Source organism: Hemibagrus wyckioides, linkage group LG05 (assembly GCF_019097595.1).
Source record: "Hemibagrus wyckioides isolate EC202008001 linkage group LG05, SWU_Hwy_1.0, whole genome shotgun sequence".
NCBI lineage: Eukaryota > Metazoa > Chordata > Actinopteri > Siluriformes > Bagridae > Hemibagrus > Hemibagrus wyckioides.
Window position 1 is genome coordinate 9760387 of NC_080714.1, and position 18858 is coordinate 9779244.

General features: G+C 39.2%; 1 protein-coding gene across 5 annotated transcripts in view; it reads left to right on the forward strand.

Moving 5' to 3' along the window:
- Positions 1 to 6555: 6555 nt before the first annotated feature.
- Positions 6556 to 18858, forward strand: part of cfap74 (cilia and flagella associated protein 74) — a 53764-nt gene continuing 41461 nt past the window's right edge. For 2 of the 5 annotated variants that reach the window (XM_058388904.1, XM_058388907.1), the window contains exons 1-14: positions 6556 to 6630; positions 9209 to 9337; positions 9411 to 9498; positions 9571 to 9717; positions 10591 to 10689; positions 10778 to 10882; positions 12244 to 12417; positions 12548 to 12658; positions 12735 to 12837; positions 13263 to 13420; positions 14574 to 14778; positions 15132 to 15329; positions 17228 to 17389; positions 17520 to 17638. In XM_058388904.1, the coding sequence (XP_058244887.1) occupies positions 9253 to 9337; positions 9411 to 9498; positions 9571 to 9717; positions 10591 to 10689; positions 10778 to 10882; positions 12244 to 12417; positions 12548 to 12658; positions 12735 to 12837; positions 13263 to 13420; positions 14574 to 14778; positions 15132 to 15329; positions 17228 to 17389; positions 17520 to 17638 (1754 nt within the window). In that variant the 5' untranslated portion in view covers positions 6556 to 6630; positions 9209 to 9252. Of the gene's footprint in view, positions 6631 to 6972; positions 7002 to 9208; positions 9338 to 9410; positions 9499 to 9570; positions 9718 to 10590; positions 10690 to 10777; positions 10883 to 12243; positions 12418 to 12547; positions 12659 to 12734; positions 12838 to 13262; positions 13421 to 14573; positions 14779 to 15131; positions 15330 to 17227; positions 17390 to 17519; positions 17639 to 18858 lie in introns of those variants that run through there. The other 3 variants (XM_058388906.1, XM_058388905.1, XM_058388908.1) reach the window with 3 other exon arrangements.

Genomic DNA, 18858 nt, shown 5'->3' on the forward strand with positions numbered 1-18858 from the left:
AGTCAGAGAACAACGTCAGATTAAATCGAGCGCGCGGAGAACCCAGAGTTATTTTTTCTAACCGGTTCTTATGTAACGCACAGTTTTCTGCTGAACTCTGAGAGCCAGGCGATATCCAACAACATTTCCTGATGAACAAAAATTTTTTTTCTAGTTTTAAACATTATCACTCTTATTACAAGTGTTATTCTTATAAGCGATGCCATAGGAATGAAATCTGTTTCCACAGAATACTTTGTAACGGTTATGATTCTTTTCACCATTTTTTTAGGAGCTAACATAAAACAACAACCTTAATCATCATCATCATCATCATCATTTAAACATGGTGGTAATTTGATTCATGAGTTCTTTGTGGCACTAACAGAAAGAAAAGTGTGCATCAGAGATCCATCCATACTTTTTACCAGTGCTGGTCTTCCCAGATTTTGAACACAGATTTTTTTAAAACATCTCTGTGCTCTCCAAAATTCATAAAAGTCTAGAAAAGTCTAGTAACCCCACCCTGTTTCTCCTAGATCTTTCTTCCCTAAACATTTTTCTATCACCTTTAAGAGCAAAAATATGCTGCACAGGCTTTATTCCTGAAAATAAAACCTTTCACTCTTAAAAAGAAAGATCTCAGGTAAGGTTTTTGGTGCTGATGTCAGCCAAAGTGGAGGCAAATGAATTGTAATGTATCTTTCTAAAACGCCTTTCCCTGCTTGGAGTCGCTGTGGATCTGGAGCCTATCCTGGGAACACTTAGGGTGTGGTGAGAAAATCCCAGGAACAATGTGAGCGGGGTGGGAACATACTGGGAACACTGAAGGCGAAGTGTGAATATCCCAGGAAGGCCAAGAGTGTATTGGAAATATCCCAGGAACACTGGGGGTGAGTTAGGAATATCCCAGGAACACTGAAGGTGAGTTGGGAATATTCCAGGAACACAGAGGGTAAGTTAGGAATATCCCGGGAACACCAAAGGTGAGTGGGGGATATACTTGGAACACCGAAGGTAAGTTGGCAATATTCCGGGAACACTGAAGGTAAATTGAGAATATCCCAGGAACACTGAAGGTGAGTTGGGAATATCCCGGGAACACAAAGGGTGAGTTGGAAAAATTCTAGGAACACAAAATGTGAGTTGGGAATATTCCAGGAACACAGAGAGTGAGTTAAGAATATCCCGGGAACACCAAAGGTGAGTTGGGAATATACTTGGAACACCGAAGGTAAGTTGGGAATATTCCGGGAACACTGAAGGTAAATTGAGACTATCCCAGGAACACTGAAGGTGAGTTGGGAATATCCCAGAAACACAAAGGGTGAGTTGGAAAAATTCTAGGAACACAAAATGTGAGTTGGGAATATTCCTGGAACACAGAGAGTGAGTTAAGAGTATCCCGGGAACACCAAAGGTAAGTTGGGAATATTCCAGGAATACAGAGGGTGAGTTAGGAATATCCTGGGAACACCAAAGGTGAGTTGGGAATATACTTGGAACACCGAAAGTGAGTTGGGAATATCCAAGGAACTCCGAAGGTGAGTTGGGAATATCCTGAGAACACCAATGGTTAGTTGGGAATATCCCAGGAACACCGAGGGTGAGTTGGGAATATCCCGGGAACACTGAAGGTAAATTGAGAATATCCCAGGAACACTGAAGGTGAGTTGGGAATATCCCGGGAACACAAAGGGTGAGTTGGAAATATTCTAGGAACACAGAGAGTGAGTTAAGAATATCCTGGGAACAACAAAGGTGAGTTGGGAATATTCTAGGAACACAGAAGGTGAGTTGGGAATATTCCAGGAACACAGAGGGTGAGTTAGGAATATCCTGGGAACACCAAAGGTGAGTTGGGAATATTCTAGGAACACAGAAGGTGAGTTGGGAATATTCCAGGAACACAGAGGGTGAGTTAGGAATATCCTGGGAACACAGAAGGTGAGTTGGGAATATTCCAGGAACACAGAGGGTGAGTTTGGAATATCCAGGGAATACCGAAGGTGAGTTGGGAATATCCCAGTAACACAGAGGATGAGTTGGGAATTTTTCAGGAACACTGATGGTGAGGTTGGAATACACTGGAAGCGATGCCAGTCTATTCACACATGCATTTATACATTCATGCACACATTTCACAACGACAATCGACTAACCAATATACTTTTGGTAGGAAACCAGAGATCCTGGAGGAAATAGACAGAAGGGAAACACACCACTGACAGTAACCTGAGCTTGGGATTGAATCTGGAGCTGTGAGGCAGCACCACTACCTGCCACACCACCGTACCACCTTATTAAAGCCGAATTCAACACTGCATGTGGTAAATAAAATCACCGTGATCTTAAATTATCACTAAAGCCTATGATTGATGTGTGTGTGGTTTTTTTCCACTGAAGCACGTTTTGATGTGTGTGTCTGTGTTAGTGTGCACGTGTGCAATTTTGAGATTTTCTCAGTATTTATAGGCTCCTGTAGACACAATGCAATGCAGTTGCCACAACAACCTAAGGGGAAAAAAATCCCTGCAGTTTCTTTCAGCTTTTGCACTTATATCTCTATATCCACACATGAATATGCATTAACTATCCATAGGTTTGAGTAGGTAAAGGAGAGACTAAACACACAAGTGATTAACAGAACAGCTCTGGGTTTAGTGTAGTCTCCCAGTGGTGCATCAACACCAGCAGTCTTTCTATAAATCTACACATTTAATGGGTTAAGTCCTGACTGTAGGAGTGCTAATATGTGTGGTATATAAGTATACATAGGATGAGGGGTCACTGTACGTGGGAGGTGTGTGTGTGTGAGGATATAAGTTGCTTCCAGCATCAAGACAAAATCCAATCTTGTACTAAACCTTGTTCACAGAAATGTACACTCATTAGTGTGCATTGCTTTCCTGATTTCGTTTAAGCCTGAATTGCATGTTACCTATTGTTGAAAAAAATCCTTCATGCATATCAAAGCACAAAAAATTATGCAGCATTGTGGTTATCCGGGATCTACAGTCGAAGAGCTACATGTGTGCCAGTTGATTCCTTTCACTGATTACTTGAGCAACTTTTTCATATAAAAAAAACAAAACAGTTTATAATTATACAGTAAATGTGTTACTATATGCTGCTTTCCCAGAAGTTACCATTTTCTGTAAAAAAGTGTGGGTTGTTATTCATTTATTTATTTGTTCATATACTGTATATGTTTGGGGGTATTTACTGGAAGATAGCATGGTGCTTCTCAGCTTCCCTGGTTCGATCGTGTTATAAAAACATGGCAAAAGTGTGTATTACTGTTACTATGCATCATCCATGGCATCCAGGTCAGGATATATTCCCACCTCACACTCAGATTTCATGTGATATAGCCACCAAACCCTGACCAGGATGAATTAATGAACGTATGTGTTGAGGGGAAATTTGCTGATTCTTTATTTTCCAGGGTGTCCCCCGCCTCATGCCCCAAGTCCCCGGGCATAGACACCAGGTTCTCTGCAACCTTGTGTAGGATAAGCACTACAAAAAGTGAATGGATGGATGGATGGTTGAAAATGACTACTTTATTACAGTGTGTGTGTGTGTGTGTGTGTGAATTATAAGCTCCTACTGAGTGTGTTTCTATGTGAAGGTGTTACCAAAGAATTGTAACATTTTTCAAGTAAATAATTAGCCACTTTTTACTTGCATCATTTTCAGATCTCAGAATACCATATACTTACACTGACCAGGCATAACATTATGTCCACCTGCCTAATATTGTGTAGGTCCCCCTTTTGCTGCCAAACCAGCCCTGACCCATCATGCACTGTGTATTCTGATACCTTTCTATCAGAACCAGCATTAACTTCTTCAGCAATTTGAGCAACAGTAGCTCATCTGTTGGATCGGATCACACGGGCCAGCCTTCACCCCCCACATGCATCAATGAGCCTTGGCCAGCCATGACCCTGTCACGGGTTCACCACTGTTCCTTTCTTGGACCACTTTTGATAGATACTGACCACTGCAGACCGGGAACACCCCACAAGAGCTGCAGTGTTGGAGATGCTCTGATCCAGTCGTCTAGCCATCACAATTTGGCTCTTGTCAAACTCGCTCAAATCCTTACGCTTGTCCATTTTTACCTACATTGTTAAAGAAAAAAAACAGTAAATACATATACATACACACTCCTATTAAACTGCCATATTTCAGATTTTATTTCGTTTGTTATCTGTATTGAATAGTGCCCTACACTACACAAACCACCTGTCATGAATCAGCCATCAACAGATGATTTTGATCAATCTTTCAAAAACACATCATAAAATGAAGGAGTCTGTGGATGATTTATTAAACCTCAATAGCTATAGACTGTATCATCCAAATATAGTCGAATAATAAATCAGCTCCAAAGTGTGTGAACAAGTGTAAAATTTGTAAAAGTCTACATACACCAAACCTCTCGCTTACAAACCTGTGCGATGTGATACTATTCTCTTAGAAAAGTCTGGAAGTAAGAGTATTTTGTCTAATAGTGGTCCTTTACCTTTAATTTTTAAGACTCTGGATAGGTGAGATATCTATTTCATTTGAAATAGGGAGACTAAATGCATGTCATCAGCACCTTTATCAGAAAAGAGAGCATAAATAAAATGAGAAATGTCTCAGGTCCGGTGAGCTGCCTTCAGCTAAATCATTTACATAATAGCATGTGACTGGATAAACACCAAAAGAGGATCTGTTACAGAAAAAGTTTAAAACATTGGAGATTTAAATGTTTTTGAGGTTGCTGGGTTTGTATCCGGACCATGGACCAGAAATTATCCTGTATGAATAGGTTACAAGAAAAACAAAACATTAACAACTATAAACTGTTGACCTGTTGTTTAACATTGGTTGATAAACTGCTTGATATTGGTCACCTGACAGGGTTTTGATGATTTATGGATGTTTCAGGCTCTCTGTACTCTAACTTTATACTTTCCTATGCAAGAGCTTGACCTGTTTTCTTGAGCTTTTTCAAGTGCAACCCAAATCCTGCTACCTCCAAACCAAATTACTGTAGGGGATCTTGGATAACTGATATTGTGCTGAAAGCTTAATCGCTCAAAACAGGCCAGCAAGCCATTTATCACGAAACAACCCATTTTATGTTTTAGAAAAGCTAAGCGCTGTAATAAATCATCCTGACGGCTGAGACGGATCATGTCCAGGAAGCAGATTTCATGAGTCAAAGCCAATTGTGGTCCATTGAATTGCAGTATTACAGTTTGAATGTAAATGATAATGCTAACAAGGATAATAAGGAGAAATTAAAGTGTTAAGATTTTTCTTGTCTAACCAGCAATCTAAAAGCAGCACAGGCCTGTCTTGCACATGCTGCCAAAATATGGCTTTTCACTTATTTGCCTAGCAATGTGGAAGGAGCACTCAGCTACTGGTTGGAGTATCTGTGTCATCGCAGTTCTCCGGAGGTTTGAGACGCAGTTTGCGTTTCGTCGTGTATTCCTATCTGCCCTGGTTTCTACATTTCAGGCCACAAGGGACAAGAGTAGGTCTTTCAGAGTGAAGAACGTTGTCTCCTGCCCTCAGGACACTACCCACACCTCTATCATCAGAAGTGTAATGGGCTCATTCGTTCATTTCGCTGTATGTTGTGCAATAAGCAGTGGCACAAGAGATGACGTTTACAATAAACTCAAGTCACAGTTCTATGTTAAAATAAGTGGCTGAATCTGGCACAAATACACAGAGACAAATCAGAAGCATTCAATCAATTGATGTTCAGCTAATTCAGTGCTTTTTTCCTCGGCTATTCTGGAAATTCTGCTGCTTAGAGGAAGATCCTTATCAACACTGCTGCTACAATGATAGACGGAGGGCATGCTGTTTAATTTAAGTCTGATAACGCAAATGAATTTGCCAGTGATTATCCTTCTGTCTGTGTTCAGCTTCTCTATTTGTACATTTTGGCACAGAACAGAATCTTCAGAAGCATTTCCTTGCTTAAATGGGAACACACATAAAGATAAGAGAATGAACATCCCACTCCCACCCATACACGCACACACACACACACACACACACACACACAAACCCTCCTATGGTCCATTACACATGAATCTAAAATCTCAAATTCAGCTTATGAGCTAGTGTAAGTCATGTTTTGCCTCAAGCAATGCAGAGGAGATATTACTTCTATTTTTGTTCTCATACAGGGCTGTCTACAAAGATGTTTCAAGCTTTTATCCAATACGTGACAAATAACAAGCTTTAACATTTAGAAGATAAAATAATAAATGTCAATTAAAACATTAAATTAAATTAAATAATCCCATCCATACAGATATTTCCAGTTTTTCTTAAACCCATTCCGCATCTAAATCAAGAAACAGATTCGTTTGCCTGCTGAACTTGAACTAACGGCCGTATTCCAAATGGCTCCGTGCTCCCTGTATGAGTGCACTACATCCGCTGTACAGTAACAGCTTGTTCACCCTATATAGTGTATGATATAGCCGAACAGCAGCGCCATTTGGAATTCAGCCAGCACTCACTGCGCTCAGCTGGCTCCGGTGTCCATGGAAACGCTGCAAACAGGAGCTCGAGCTCAACAGAAAGGGCAGCTTACAGCTCACGAAGGCTTTGCTTTCTCTGAAGTTGGTAAGAAAACAACAACGTAGAAAAATGTAGAATAAACTGTAATATCGTGCATTCGGGGGTTTAATAACCAGCATGGTAGCTTAGTTAATTTAATAGTTAATAAAGTTAGCTTAGCCAAGGTGAGGTAAACACTCACACTGACACACTGAAAAGCGGAAGCTATTCTAGCTAGCTAAGTATTACAGTGTATAAGTAAAGAGACAGATATACAGGTAAAAACTAAAATTCTGTGCATAAGCCTTAATAAAGGGTGATTAATTTAATATATGTGTTATAGCAGCTTGTTTAAAGTATTTTTGTTATAAATACAAAATAAAATGTGTTTCTTTCAACAGTAGGCCTACACAGTACTGCAGATTCATTCATTTTCAGTGAGTTATCTATAGATACATTTAAATTACACTGCAAAAAAAAAAAAAAAAACATCTCAGAGTTTTGTTATTATCCGAAAAGGCTTTTTTATTTTAGGAGAAAAGTGTCAAGATTATTACAAGAAACGTATCTATGTCTATAACGAGAGAATCTTCATTAATCTGGTAATTGTCAGAAAAACATGTTGATACATTATATTGGCAAAAGTTTTGGGACACCCCTCCAGATCATTGAGTTCAGGTGTTGTTTTTCAGGGGTTGGGCTCGGCCCCTTGGTTCCAGTGAAAGGAACTCTTAATGCTTCAGCATACCAAGACATTTATTTTGGACAATTTCTTGTGGGAGAGTACTTTGGGGATGACCCCTTCCTGTTCCAACATGACTGCACACCAGTGCACAAAGCAAGCTCCATAAAGACATGGATGAGCGAGTTTGGTGTGGAGGAACTTGACTGGCCTGCACAGAGTCTTGACCTTAACCTGATAGAACACCTTTGGTGCGGAGACTGTGAGCCAGGCCTTCTTGTCCAACATCAGTGCCTGACCTCACAAATACACTTCTAGAGGAATGGTCAAAAATTCCCAAAAATTTTTGTGGAAAGCCTTCCCTGAAGAGCTGAAACTGTTATAGCTGCAAAGGACAGGTCAACTCCATATTAGATTCATGTTTTGGGCTGGCTTGCATTCTCCGCTCTAATTCATCACAAAGATGTTCTTTCAGGTTGAGGTCAGGACTCTGTGCAGACCAGTCAAGTTCCTCCACACCAAACTCACTCATCCATGTCATTAAGCATTACATTGCTTTGTGCACTGGTGTACAGTCATGTTGGAACAGGAAGGGGTCATCCCCAAACTGTTCCCACAAAGTTGGGAGCATGAAATTGTCCAAAATGTCTTGGTATGAAGCTGAAACATTAAGAGTTCCTTTCACTGGAATTAAGGGGTCAAGCCCAACCCTTGAATTCAGTGATTTGGAGGGGTGTCCCAAAAATCTTAGCAATATAATGTATGAGGAATCTTTAAGTTTTTTTCTTTATAAAGGACACATTCTACATAATTTCTTTTTTTTTATTAAGAAAACATACTAAAATATGTCCTGCCATTTTCAGCTTAAATAAATCTGTCAATTATCAACACTTCAGCAATCCTCCTTATTATCCTTAAACATAGGAATGTCCAATTTAATGAAAGTTAATCAATTAAAAACTGAAATAATTGTTTCTCTACAGTTTCTACTGTATGTGTGGTCTGTACGGTTTATGACAAAAAAAACTTAAGTGTATTCAACAATGACACCACAGATCAGGAAACAATCTTTTCAGGCATATATGACAGGAGTGGGCGGGGCTTCAAGCCTTTGTGCTAATGTGGTGTTTGTAACAAGTGAATTTTTTGTTGTTGTTGTTGTTGTTTTTAAATATTTTTATTACAAACCTCTAGAAAAGATGTTATAGATTAAAATGATCCCAAAGCTGAAAAAATGATTGATGAAGCTAAATTCACTACAAGAACCCAACACTGCCCAATAATGCACAAGATTTAGTACACCAAGCTGCCCCTCCCACCCCAGGTCACTGAATGTAATTGCTGTCGCTTGTAAACACCGGTACACCTGCTCATTCATGCAATATTCAACCAGTCAGCTATCAACTCTGGCAGCAGCACAATGCATAAAATCATGCAGATACATGTCAAAAGCTTTTATTAATATTCACATCGAACATCAGAATAGAAAAAAAGTGATCTCACTAGAAATAGCTGTTGCTACCAGATGGGCTCATTTGAGTATTTCAGAACTGGAACCTGAGGCTATGCTGGGCACAGGCTCACAGAAAGTGGGAAGTTGAAGATAGAAAAACATTTCCTAGTATTTTCCCAAGACTTTTGTTGAGTCTGTGCCCAGATTCCTGTTTCTGGCTGATAACCTTTTACTTTTGTAGAATATGTGCTTCCTCCAACTCAAGGTTTGATGTTTTGGGCTTTCTGATATGCTTTTCTGCTCCCCACTGATGTAAAAGGTTAACCATAGCCTAAAAAAGTATTTTCTGAATTACTCAAACCAGTCTGTCTGGCACCATGATCAAAAAAAATCACATATCTCCATATTCCAATTGGATGATTGGATAATGTTCCTTGTAAATTAAGCTTCCTGTGTGTGTATCTTCTGCTGTACATTGTTGTTCATTATTACCAAATGGACATATACAGGTCACATATACACGGGTCATTTGCCTGCTGGAGTCCACATCACGATGGACAGTAGTGCTGATGAGGACTTTGCCGAAACATCTGATAAAGAAGCTGCACAAATCAACTGGAGTGATGAGGACACCAAAGGTAGATATGAATGCCTCTTTTTTTTCTGCATTATTATGAATGAAAGTAGTTATGTATCTAATATCTGTTTAAGCAGAAGAAGCTGGAACATGGGAGACAGTGATCAAGGATGAAGATGGCTTCCCTGCTGATTATTCAGTGGACATGAGTGACCCCGAATGGTGAGCATGTTTTTGCAACTTCACGTGTAACAGCATCCATAGGCTCGTTATCACATGCAGTCTTTCCATCAGGGATGTGAGCCTGCTGTCGGAAGATGTGGAGCTGGATGAGAGGGAGAGGAGTAACATGGATAGCACTCGGATGTTCAAGCTGAGAAGGGGCCTGGACCAGCTGGACCATTTTTACAAACAGAAGGAGCTTAACATGTTAAAGGCCAGGTCTGCCTACACACATACTGTATATGCGCACACATCTGTTCATGCATGCAGATACACAGATATGCCATCATCTCTCTTAACTCTGTAGACCTTAAACTTGCATTTAACTAGAAGGAAACCTCTCACTTTAATTGGTGGATATATTTAAAACCCAGCTTTCAAGCCAGGAAAAAAAAAACATAAGCATTTTCCATATGTGTTTCTAGCCTTTAGCCCAAGCTGTGGAGAAGCTGTTAGGTGGGTGGATGGAGCGACTCACAGGTTACATTGTGTTTGAATAGCAGCGTGGAACAAACATACTGTCATAAATCCACAACATTCTGACATAAAGACACACACTGCTGTGCACATTCACACGGACTCTGTATTTCAATTGCACCCTTGGGCTTCAAACTCTAGGCTTTTTTGGAAGAGCCACTCAGCTTTTTTATTTTTTTTATTTTTCAAATGACTGGACATTAGGTGCTTGTAGCATATCTGTTAATATTATTGCATTGCATACAGAGCAAAAGCCTGCATTCCTATACATTTCTGTATCATTTAAATAAGAAACCATTTAAGCTCTTATATCTTTAGCATATTTTAGGAACTAGAATCTGTGTGCTTCACATTATCAAGCTTACATAACTCGAGAAAAACTGATCTATTTTTTTTTTTTTTCCATTGATTTTTTTTTAGCCCTCTCTTCTCTACATTCTCTGTGTTGCTGTCTGTGGTGCGTTGAGGTGTGATCACTTTCCAGCTCCCTTGTGACTGCTTGCTAAAAGAAATTCTTTTCAAGCTAATTTGGAAAGGCACATTTTGCCGTCAAAGCTTTTTTAATGTTTTTTCAACTCTAACAAGCCTTCCTGCTTCTCACCCATGCTCTTACAGAGAGGAACTGAAAGTCTGTCGTCTTCATGTGACCGAGCTGGAAAAACAGAGAGACAACATAGAAGATGACATAGAAAGGGAGAAGCAGGCAGAGAACAGGTAAAATGGGAAAAAAAATAAAACACTGTAGGTGGGAAGGAAAAATATCTGATGTTACTTCAACCTCAGTGTGCGCTGTTGTCCATAGCGCAGCCGTATTCCGCCTACGTGCCAGCCACAAGTGTGTCTGTGCCGAACTTCAAGCAGAAGAGGAGCTGGAGGCTCATCTAGCCATGGTCCTGCAAGAACATGAGTGAGTCTTATATACCTCAGTGCAAAGTCTTGAATTGCTAACTTGAAAAAGTAAAGTGCACTGGTGTTGCCAGATTTTAACTCTTCAATCAATTTAACACTTCAGTCGATTTGAACTGCCTAACCTTAGTGCAGAGGTATTCGTACAGGAATTGCGAGCGTGAGGAGAGAGATGAAAAAATACTAAATAAATAAAAATTGAATGGACTGTACCAGACCTGCTTATACATATTGTATCATAGGAGCTCCAGCATTTTAAAATTGAAGTACACTGGAATGTACTTCTTTCTTTTTTTTTGTTTGATGCAGTTAAATAAAATGATGAGCCAGTTCATATACCAATCTGAATATTTGTGCAGATGATTTGAAAGCCCCATTCATTCCATTTAAAGCCCTATTCCCTTCCACACTTCTCATATTATTAATGTGCCTTGTTGTAGCTCTCATCGTTTCTGTCAAGGTCAACTGAGAAGGTTCTAAGTTCCATCTATCCATTTTCTCTAGCGCTTATCCTACACAGGGTTGCGGTGAACCTGTAGCCTATCCTAGGGGAATCAGGGTACTAGGCAGGGTGGCAGAAAATGGCACCAACGTGCACATACACAGACAATTTAGGGATGTCTACAATGCATGCCTTTGGACTGTGGAGTACCCTGAGGAAACCCTGCATGCAAACTCGGCACAAATAGGGCAGGTTTTCAGGTGTTTAGCCATGTATATAATTAACGGTAATTAATTACAGTATATCTATTAAGGATACTACTGAAAATATTTATCTGAAAATCACTGCATTTAGCCCAAAGCACTGACCCCCCCCAACCAGCCACACAACTCAGAGGCATTTTTCTTCTTCTTCTTTTTTAGTTGTCTGTACTGCTGTATAATAAGACTCTTTTTTTATGCTGTGCTATTTTTATTTTATTTTATTTTATTTTATTTTGAATAGGCAAGAATCCCCCTGGATATTAGGATAACTATTTTTACACTCAATGTGCAAGTTTTCAAGACACTGGGAAGTACATCTCATGGAGAAAAAGTTTAAGCCTTAAGTGGAAGTAATGAAGAACATTTTCAACATTACACAATTCCAGTCACCTTGACATATCATTTAGCTAATTTGTTCTAACTGCAGACTGTCCGGTTTATAAATAACCAATAAAATAACCTTTTCTTCACTCTAGCTGCGCCTAACTGTGTCTAACCTTTTATTTAATTGCCTTTGAATTTAAAGCAGAACAGACCGATAAGAGGTCATTTCAAACTTTTGGCCAGATTCTTGCGCATTCAACATTCTCAAGGTTTGTCTACTCATTGCTTCTAAAAGTAGATTCATTTTGCATTATTTTACGTTCTTTTGTCCAGACTGGAGCTTTGTCAAGTGGAGGTAGAACTTGGTCAGTACCTAGGTCTGCGAGAGGAGTTGGAGCATGAGGAGCAGGCATTTCTAACCATGAAACAGGAGAAACACAATCAAAGACTCCAAAGGGAGAAGAGCATCACCAAGAGAGCCAAACTGAAAGCACTACGTGCCAAAAAGTACCCAAAGTCTCATGTAGTTAATACTGATATTTCCATCAAGATTTTCCTGACCAATTAATATAGCTACATGAAATAAATCTGATTTAAAAATAGAAATTGAAGTAGGAATATTGTTGCTGTGTCCCAGTGAGCAGGAAAAGGCTTTACAAGAGCAAGCAGAGCTTAACCTGAGAAAGCAGGATGAGATCCGGGCAAACCGACAAAAAGCAGCAGTCTTCCTTAAACAGAGTCTCAAGAGGTACTGAATAACACACACACACAGTCTTTTTCCACAGTATTCTTACCCAGGGCGCTAATTTATCACTGTGTTGAAGAATGCGTGAAAAAGAGGAAGAGCAAAACAAGATGAGGAAGGAGCTGATGAAGAGGAGGATGGAAGCAGCAGAATCACTGAAGGCCAATATAGCAGCCAGTCAGGTAATTGAATATATGACTCAGGCATGATGTTATGATCTTCTTATATATCATCTAATTCTTTTCTTTTAAAAGTGGACATAAATTCATGCACTTTAGTTTTAGTTTGCCTAAAACATTTGAGGCAGCTCCTTAATTCAGGATGTGTGGAAATTCATTTCACATACTGTACTAATCAAACATTTGGACACATAATCTTAGGGTATATTCCTGACATATCGTTCTACACTAAATAAAAAATAGTGAAGATGAACGAAGATGCACAACATGTCAGACCTTGAGCATGTGCATTTGAAATAAAAAGTCCAGATTCCTTGTGATTTCCAGTGATGCAGGTGGTATATGAGGCTTGTTTGTTTGTCTTATGAAGCGATCTACGGCTATGAGTGTGCGTATCACGTGTATGTGTTTGATGTCTCTGGTTGCAGGAAGCTCTGCGTGTCAGAAAGCTTAAGGAGAAAGCTTGCTTACAGAAGCTGAAAGAGGAGGAAAATTGCCGTAAACAGTTATGGCAAGACGCAGGAATGAACAGCTTTAAACTCATGCACATGCACAAAGCACAGGAGGACCTTCAGAGAAAGCAAGAGTGAGGATTAAAGCAAAAAAAAAAATCCTCCCCCAATATAAATTGCCAGAATCCATTTGTGACACAGTGTTGTGTTTTTTTTTGCACTGGTGTTAATGTGGCATTGAGTAGCCCAGATGTTAAAAGGTGTTAGAAACTGGATGAATATTTTAAGAACTGAGTGTAGCACACATTTTCCTAATAACACACAAATAGATTTCACTGATAAATTATTTACACAGATTACTAGTGATAAAAAATAACCAGATGACAGAACCTTCTGCAAATATACACCGACCAGGCATAACATTATGACCAGCTGCCTAATATTGTGTTGGAAAAAAAATATTGTTACCAGTAACCAGGCCAGGTTGTTGATGCCAGACAGGCTGATTTGAGTATTTCAGAAATGGATGATCTCTTGGTACTTTCACACACATCTGTCTCTAAAGTTTTCACAGAGTAACAAAAAACATCAGGTGACATTTCTGTAGGTGGAAACACCCTGTTGATGAGAGAGGTTTTAGAGGAAAATGGCCAGATTGGTTCAAGCTACCAGGAAGAACATAATAACTCAAATGATTATCTTTTTATAACTGAGATAAACAGAACAAACTTTTTAGTTGGATGAGCTACAGCAACAGAAGACCACATTGGGTTCCACTCCTGTCAGCTAAAAGACACATTCTGATTAAACTCTAGAGGCTGTTGTATGTGAAAATCCCAGGAGATCAGCATTTAGAGAAATACTCAAACCAGCCCATCTGGCACCAACAATCATGCCACAGACAAAATCACTGAGATCACATTTTTTCCTCCATTCTGATGATTGAACTGAACATTACCCGAAGCTGCTGGTCCGTTTCTGAATGATTGTATGCACCGCATTGCTGCCACATGATTGGATGATTAGATAAATGCATGAATGGCTAGGTGTACAGGTGTTTCTTAGAAGGGTAAAGAATAAGATGACTTATCTTATCTTAAATCTTATTTGTGTTTTATCCTTTCTGGTAAATTACTTTAAACAATGTCTATATTTCTGTTTAAGATAAGATCTGGTCGTACAGTTTTTATTGATATTAAATCAAAATTGCTGGACTGGATTATTGGGACAGTTAAAAAATGACAAAAATGTGAAGCTCCATCTAAAATAATAACCTGAATTTCGTAGGGAATTCCAGGAGAAGCAGAAAGCCAGACGGATGGAGATAGTCTCCAAACTGCTGCTGGAAGAAGAGCAAAAGGAGAGACTGAAAAAACGCCATGCGCTCCTCACTCATCCACCAGCACGTGTGACTCAGAGCATGGTCCTAAAGCGACGAGAACAAAGACTGTTGCAGAACTTACTGCCTCTTTCAGCACACGCCGAGAGAGAGGTAGAAAAAAAGCTGTTAATGCAGTGCTATTACACATACCATAAACAGCAGTGTGTTTTACATTATGGTTGATGTTTATAGCATTTCTATAGTGGTTTATTTTTACATTCATGCTGAGTAGAATTTCCCAATCCCAACATTCCATATTTAGCCTAAATAACCTAGCTCCGTTCACTCAGTGACTTAGTAATGTGTTTAGATTATAGATATGAAAAATACACTCACTACAATAGTGTCTACTAAGGCTGATTGTTTACTATAGCTAGCAATTACCGAACACTACAGATCATTCTATCTTATTTTTTGTACCTCTGTAGAACAGCAGACATTTCAGTGCTTTCTTCCCGTCCTAGTTAATTCAGGATAGACGTCCAACCCGCCCTGTGTCATCTCCTGCAAGCTCCAGAAGTGACATCAGCGACATCATGGAGAAACAGGACACGAGAACAAGGACTGAGGCAGGCTGGTTAACGGAAGGAAAAGAAGACCAAGAGTGTCTGGTCCAGCCTGAGTTCACCGGCCTTTGGGATCGCAAAAACAGTGATTACACGGTAAGGACACAGATTGTTATAGTTATGGTCAGTTACATCCATTTATGCACAGATCAGGCATAACATTATGTCCACCTGCCTAATATTGTGTTGGTCACCTTTTTGCTGCCAAAACAGCCCTGACCCATCATGCACTGTGTATTCTGATCTCTTGTCAAACTCACTCAAATCCTTACACTTGCCCATTTTTCCTGCTTCTAACACATCAACGTTGAGGACAAAATGCTCACTTGCTGCCTAATATTTCCCACCCACTAACAGGTGCCATGATGAGGAGGTAATCAGTGTTATTCAGTTCACCTCTCACTGGTCATAATGTTATGCCTGATCTGTGTATATCACATTTGGTCATATGTTTGCATAGTCCTGCTTCAGAATATATTATCAAACAATATTATTGAAGCTTATTACACTTAAAATAGTTCCTCACTTAGGTATGCTCCTCTGCTATGTTTAATGTGCATTTAGTAGCAGAGCCTGGAGTAATTTGATAATAAGTAGCAGGATAGTGTCAAGTTATTCTAATACATAGATCTTTTAAGGGATTTTTCTTTGCATATTCGTAAGTCAAGTGTCGACTCTATGGAAGGATTGATTTGCGAGTCAGATCCTAAATGTGTTAAGCAGCTAAGGTAACAGCCTCTGTGGACATGTTATAAGCACAGGTGTATTGTGTGAGATGACCGTTTGGAGGCCTGAGGGACTGAGTCAGCATAATTGCAGAGCGTAGGAACAGAACATGCCCTGGAGGCATTCCAATCTGATGCAATTTTCTTTATAAATTTATAAGATTTGATTTGCAGTCTCATATTTGTAAATTCAGCTTCATATTACAGATTTTATGCATAGATCAAATGCAAAAAGGTCCTACAAATCACCGAAGACCAAAATGTGCTTTTAAAATGTGGTAAATGTGTCAAAAACAGTTCCACTCTCTTTGTCAGTTATATAAATGCAGTAGGTGGAAACTGGATATGGCTGACATATCTAATATGTTAATGCCACTAAAGGATTTCTTAAACTTTAACCCCTTAATTTCCCAGAATCTCCTCATTCTTATTACATACCTTACATTACTGATTTATTATTAAATAACTACATTTATAACCCCAAAATTTCCTAATTTTTGCAACAAAGCTTGACAAATTCTTACATTTATACACTGATCAGCCATAACATTATGAACACTGGCAAGTGAAGTGAATAACACTGATGATCTCCTCATCATGGCACCTGTTAGTGGGTGGGATATATTAGGCAGCAAGTGAACATTTTGTCCTCAAAGTTGATGTGTTAGAAGCAGGAAAAATGGACAAGCATAAGGATTTGAGCAAGTTTGACAAAGGGCCAAATTTGTATGGCTAGACCATTGGATCAGAGCATCTCCAAAACTGCAGCTCTTGTGGGGTGTTCCCGGACTGCAGTGGTCAGTATCTATCAAAAGTGGTCCAAGGAAGGAACAGTGGTGAACCGGTGACAGGGTCATGGGCGGCCAAGGCTCACTGATGCATGTGGGGAGCGAAGTCTGGCCCGTGTGATCCGATCCAACAGACGAGCTACTGTTGCTCAAATTTCTAAAGACGTTAATGCTGGTTCTGATAGAAAGGGGTCAGAATACACAGTGCATGATGGGTCAGGGCTGGTTTTGGCAGCAAAATGGGGACCAACACAATATTAGGCAGGTGGTCATAATGTTATGCCTGGTAGGTGTATATGAGGCATGAACAACTTTCATAATTCAGGTCAATACAGGGAACAATACAGAACAGGACACTGGGGACAATAAAAAAATCACAAACCAAAAGATTATTCTTTTCCTAATAAATTTTAGGAATTTTAGTTATTAATAGTTAGAGAATCACTTTAAACTGTATATTCAAATATTACATGTTTTTTAGATCATGTCAGATGAAGACATTCCTCTCAAAACATCCATGTTGAGGTCCATGATGACAGGCCCGGACAAAACTTTGTCTTCAAAAGGAACCAAGAAATCTAAAAGTGGCAAAGAGCTGAAAGGTCCACCATTTGTCAGCAAACCAGAAACCGTCTTATTTAAGGTAATTGTGAAATGGCATGACACAACGACTCTCTCATTTCTCTTACAAATTATTACACTAGTTACTGTACTATTTTAAACCTCGCTATTATGTGCTACATAAATAAATACATCCACACACTGTTTTGCAGGATTTTGATCTTGAAAGGACGTATAAGAGAAAAGTCGTCCTTACAAACATCTCTAATGTCACAAATTACTGCAGACTTGTGGGAGTTTCACAAAACCTCATGGATTTCATATCTGTAAGGTGAGAACAACACTGAGCAAAATGTGAAAAACTGATAAGGCAGGAGTATGGCGGTGGGAGATGTGAACATATTCTTCCAATATGAAGTCAATTTTCTCACAGAATATCAAAACTCGCTATTTTTGTGTACTGTATATGCTCCTACGAATGTATCATTTCATTCATATCCAGCTTGATAAATTATTTCCAAATACATCATTTAATCCACCTCATGTTTTTTCATCAGGATTTGAATGTGAGAAATACATTTGATTAAGTCTGCTCCATAAATAAGAGGCATATTATAAGTAATGTGCAGTAAATCCTAGCAGTATAGTGGATGATCATGAGATGATGATCATGATAGGATGAGACAATACCAGAAGATTTTGCAGAATTGAAATGAAATGCTTTCACCGCTGAAGTTTATTATTAATGTACATTATTCGTTCGCTGTCAGGTTCAATATCTGTGTACGCAAAAGTGTGGAAGTGAGCAGCAGTAGTAAGACTCTGCTCTGTTTGCCATATGTCCATGCCTCCTTTGACGCCCCCAGAAATTCTAAAAACGGCTCCCTTTTCGCTCACTCTTTGTGTCTCTGTCTTTTTCTCTCCCTGTTTTTTTTTTGTAGCTGTATGCCAGAGCCCCCTTCTCCAGAGTATCAGAATCTCTCTCTCTCTCTCTCTCTCTCTCTCTTACACACACACACATGCACAGAATCATCTCTCCGTTTTCCAAAACCAGGAAATGGATTGATGGCACACATACAGTTTAAAGCAGTTCATCTATTTTTGTATAATGTGCTTTTTTTTTTTTTTTTTTACGCCGTTTCTCCTACAATCTGCAGATGACAAATGTTTCTCAGCATGTGCTCATCACTTCCTATTACATCCTCTCATCCATATTTTGCGTGCAACAGATGTCAGATCTGTCTGTAAATCAGGTTTGATATTTGAAAGCTGAACAAAACTGATTCTTTTGTTCTTCTTTCATATTTAAGCCCAAAGTCACTTTTAACATTGTAATAATTGAACAGCTGACATTAAAGGGTAAATCAGCAGATTATCATCTCCTTAGGCTGTGAGCCAGCTCATTAATGAAGCCTTTTCAGCTGAATTTGTTACCTTGAGCTCACTTGGGATAAATTAGGCAGATTGTTTCAGCCTGTGTGACTTTGCGAGCTAAATTTAACTGAAAGACAGATTGTTGTATGACGTGAAATCCTGAAATAAAACAGAGCA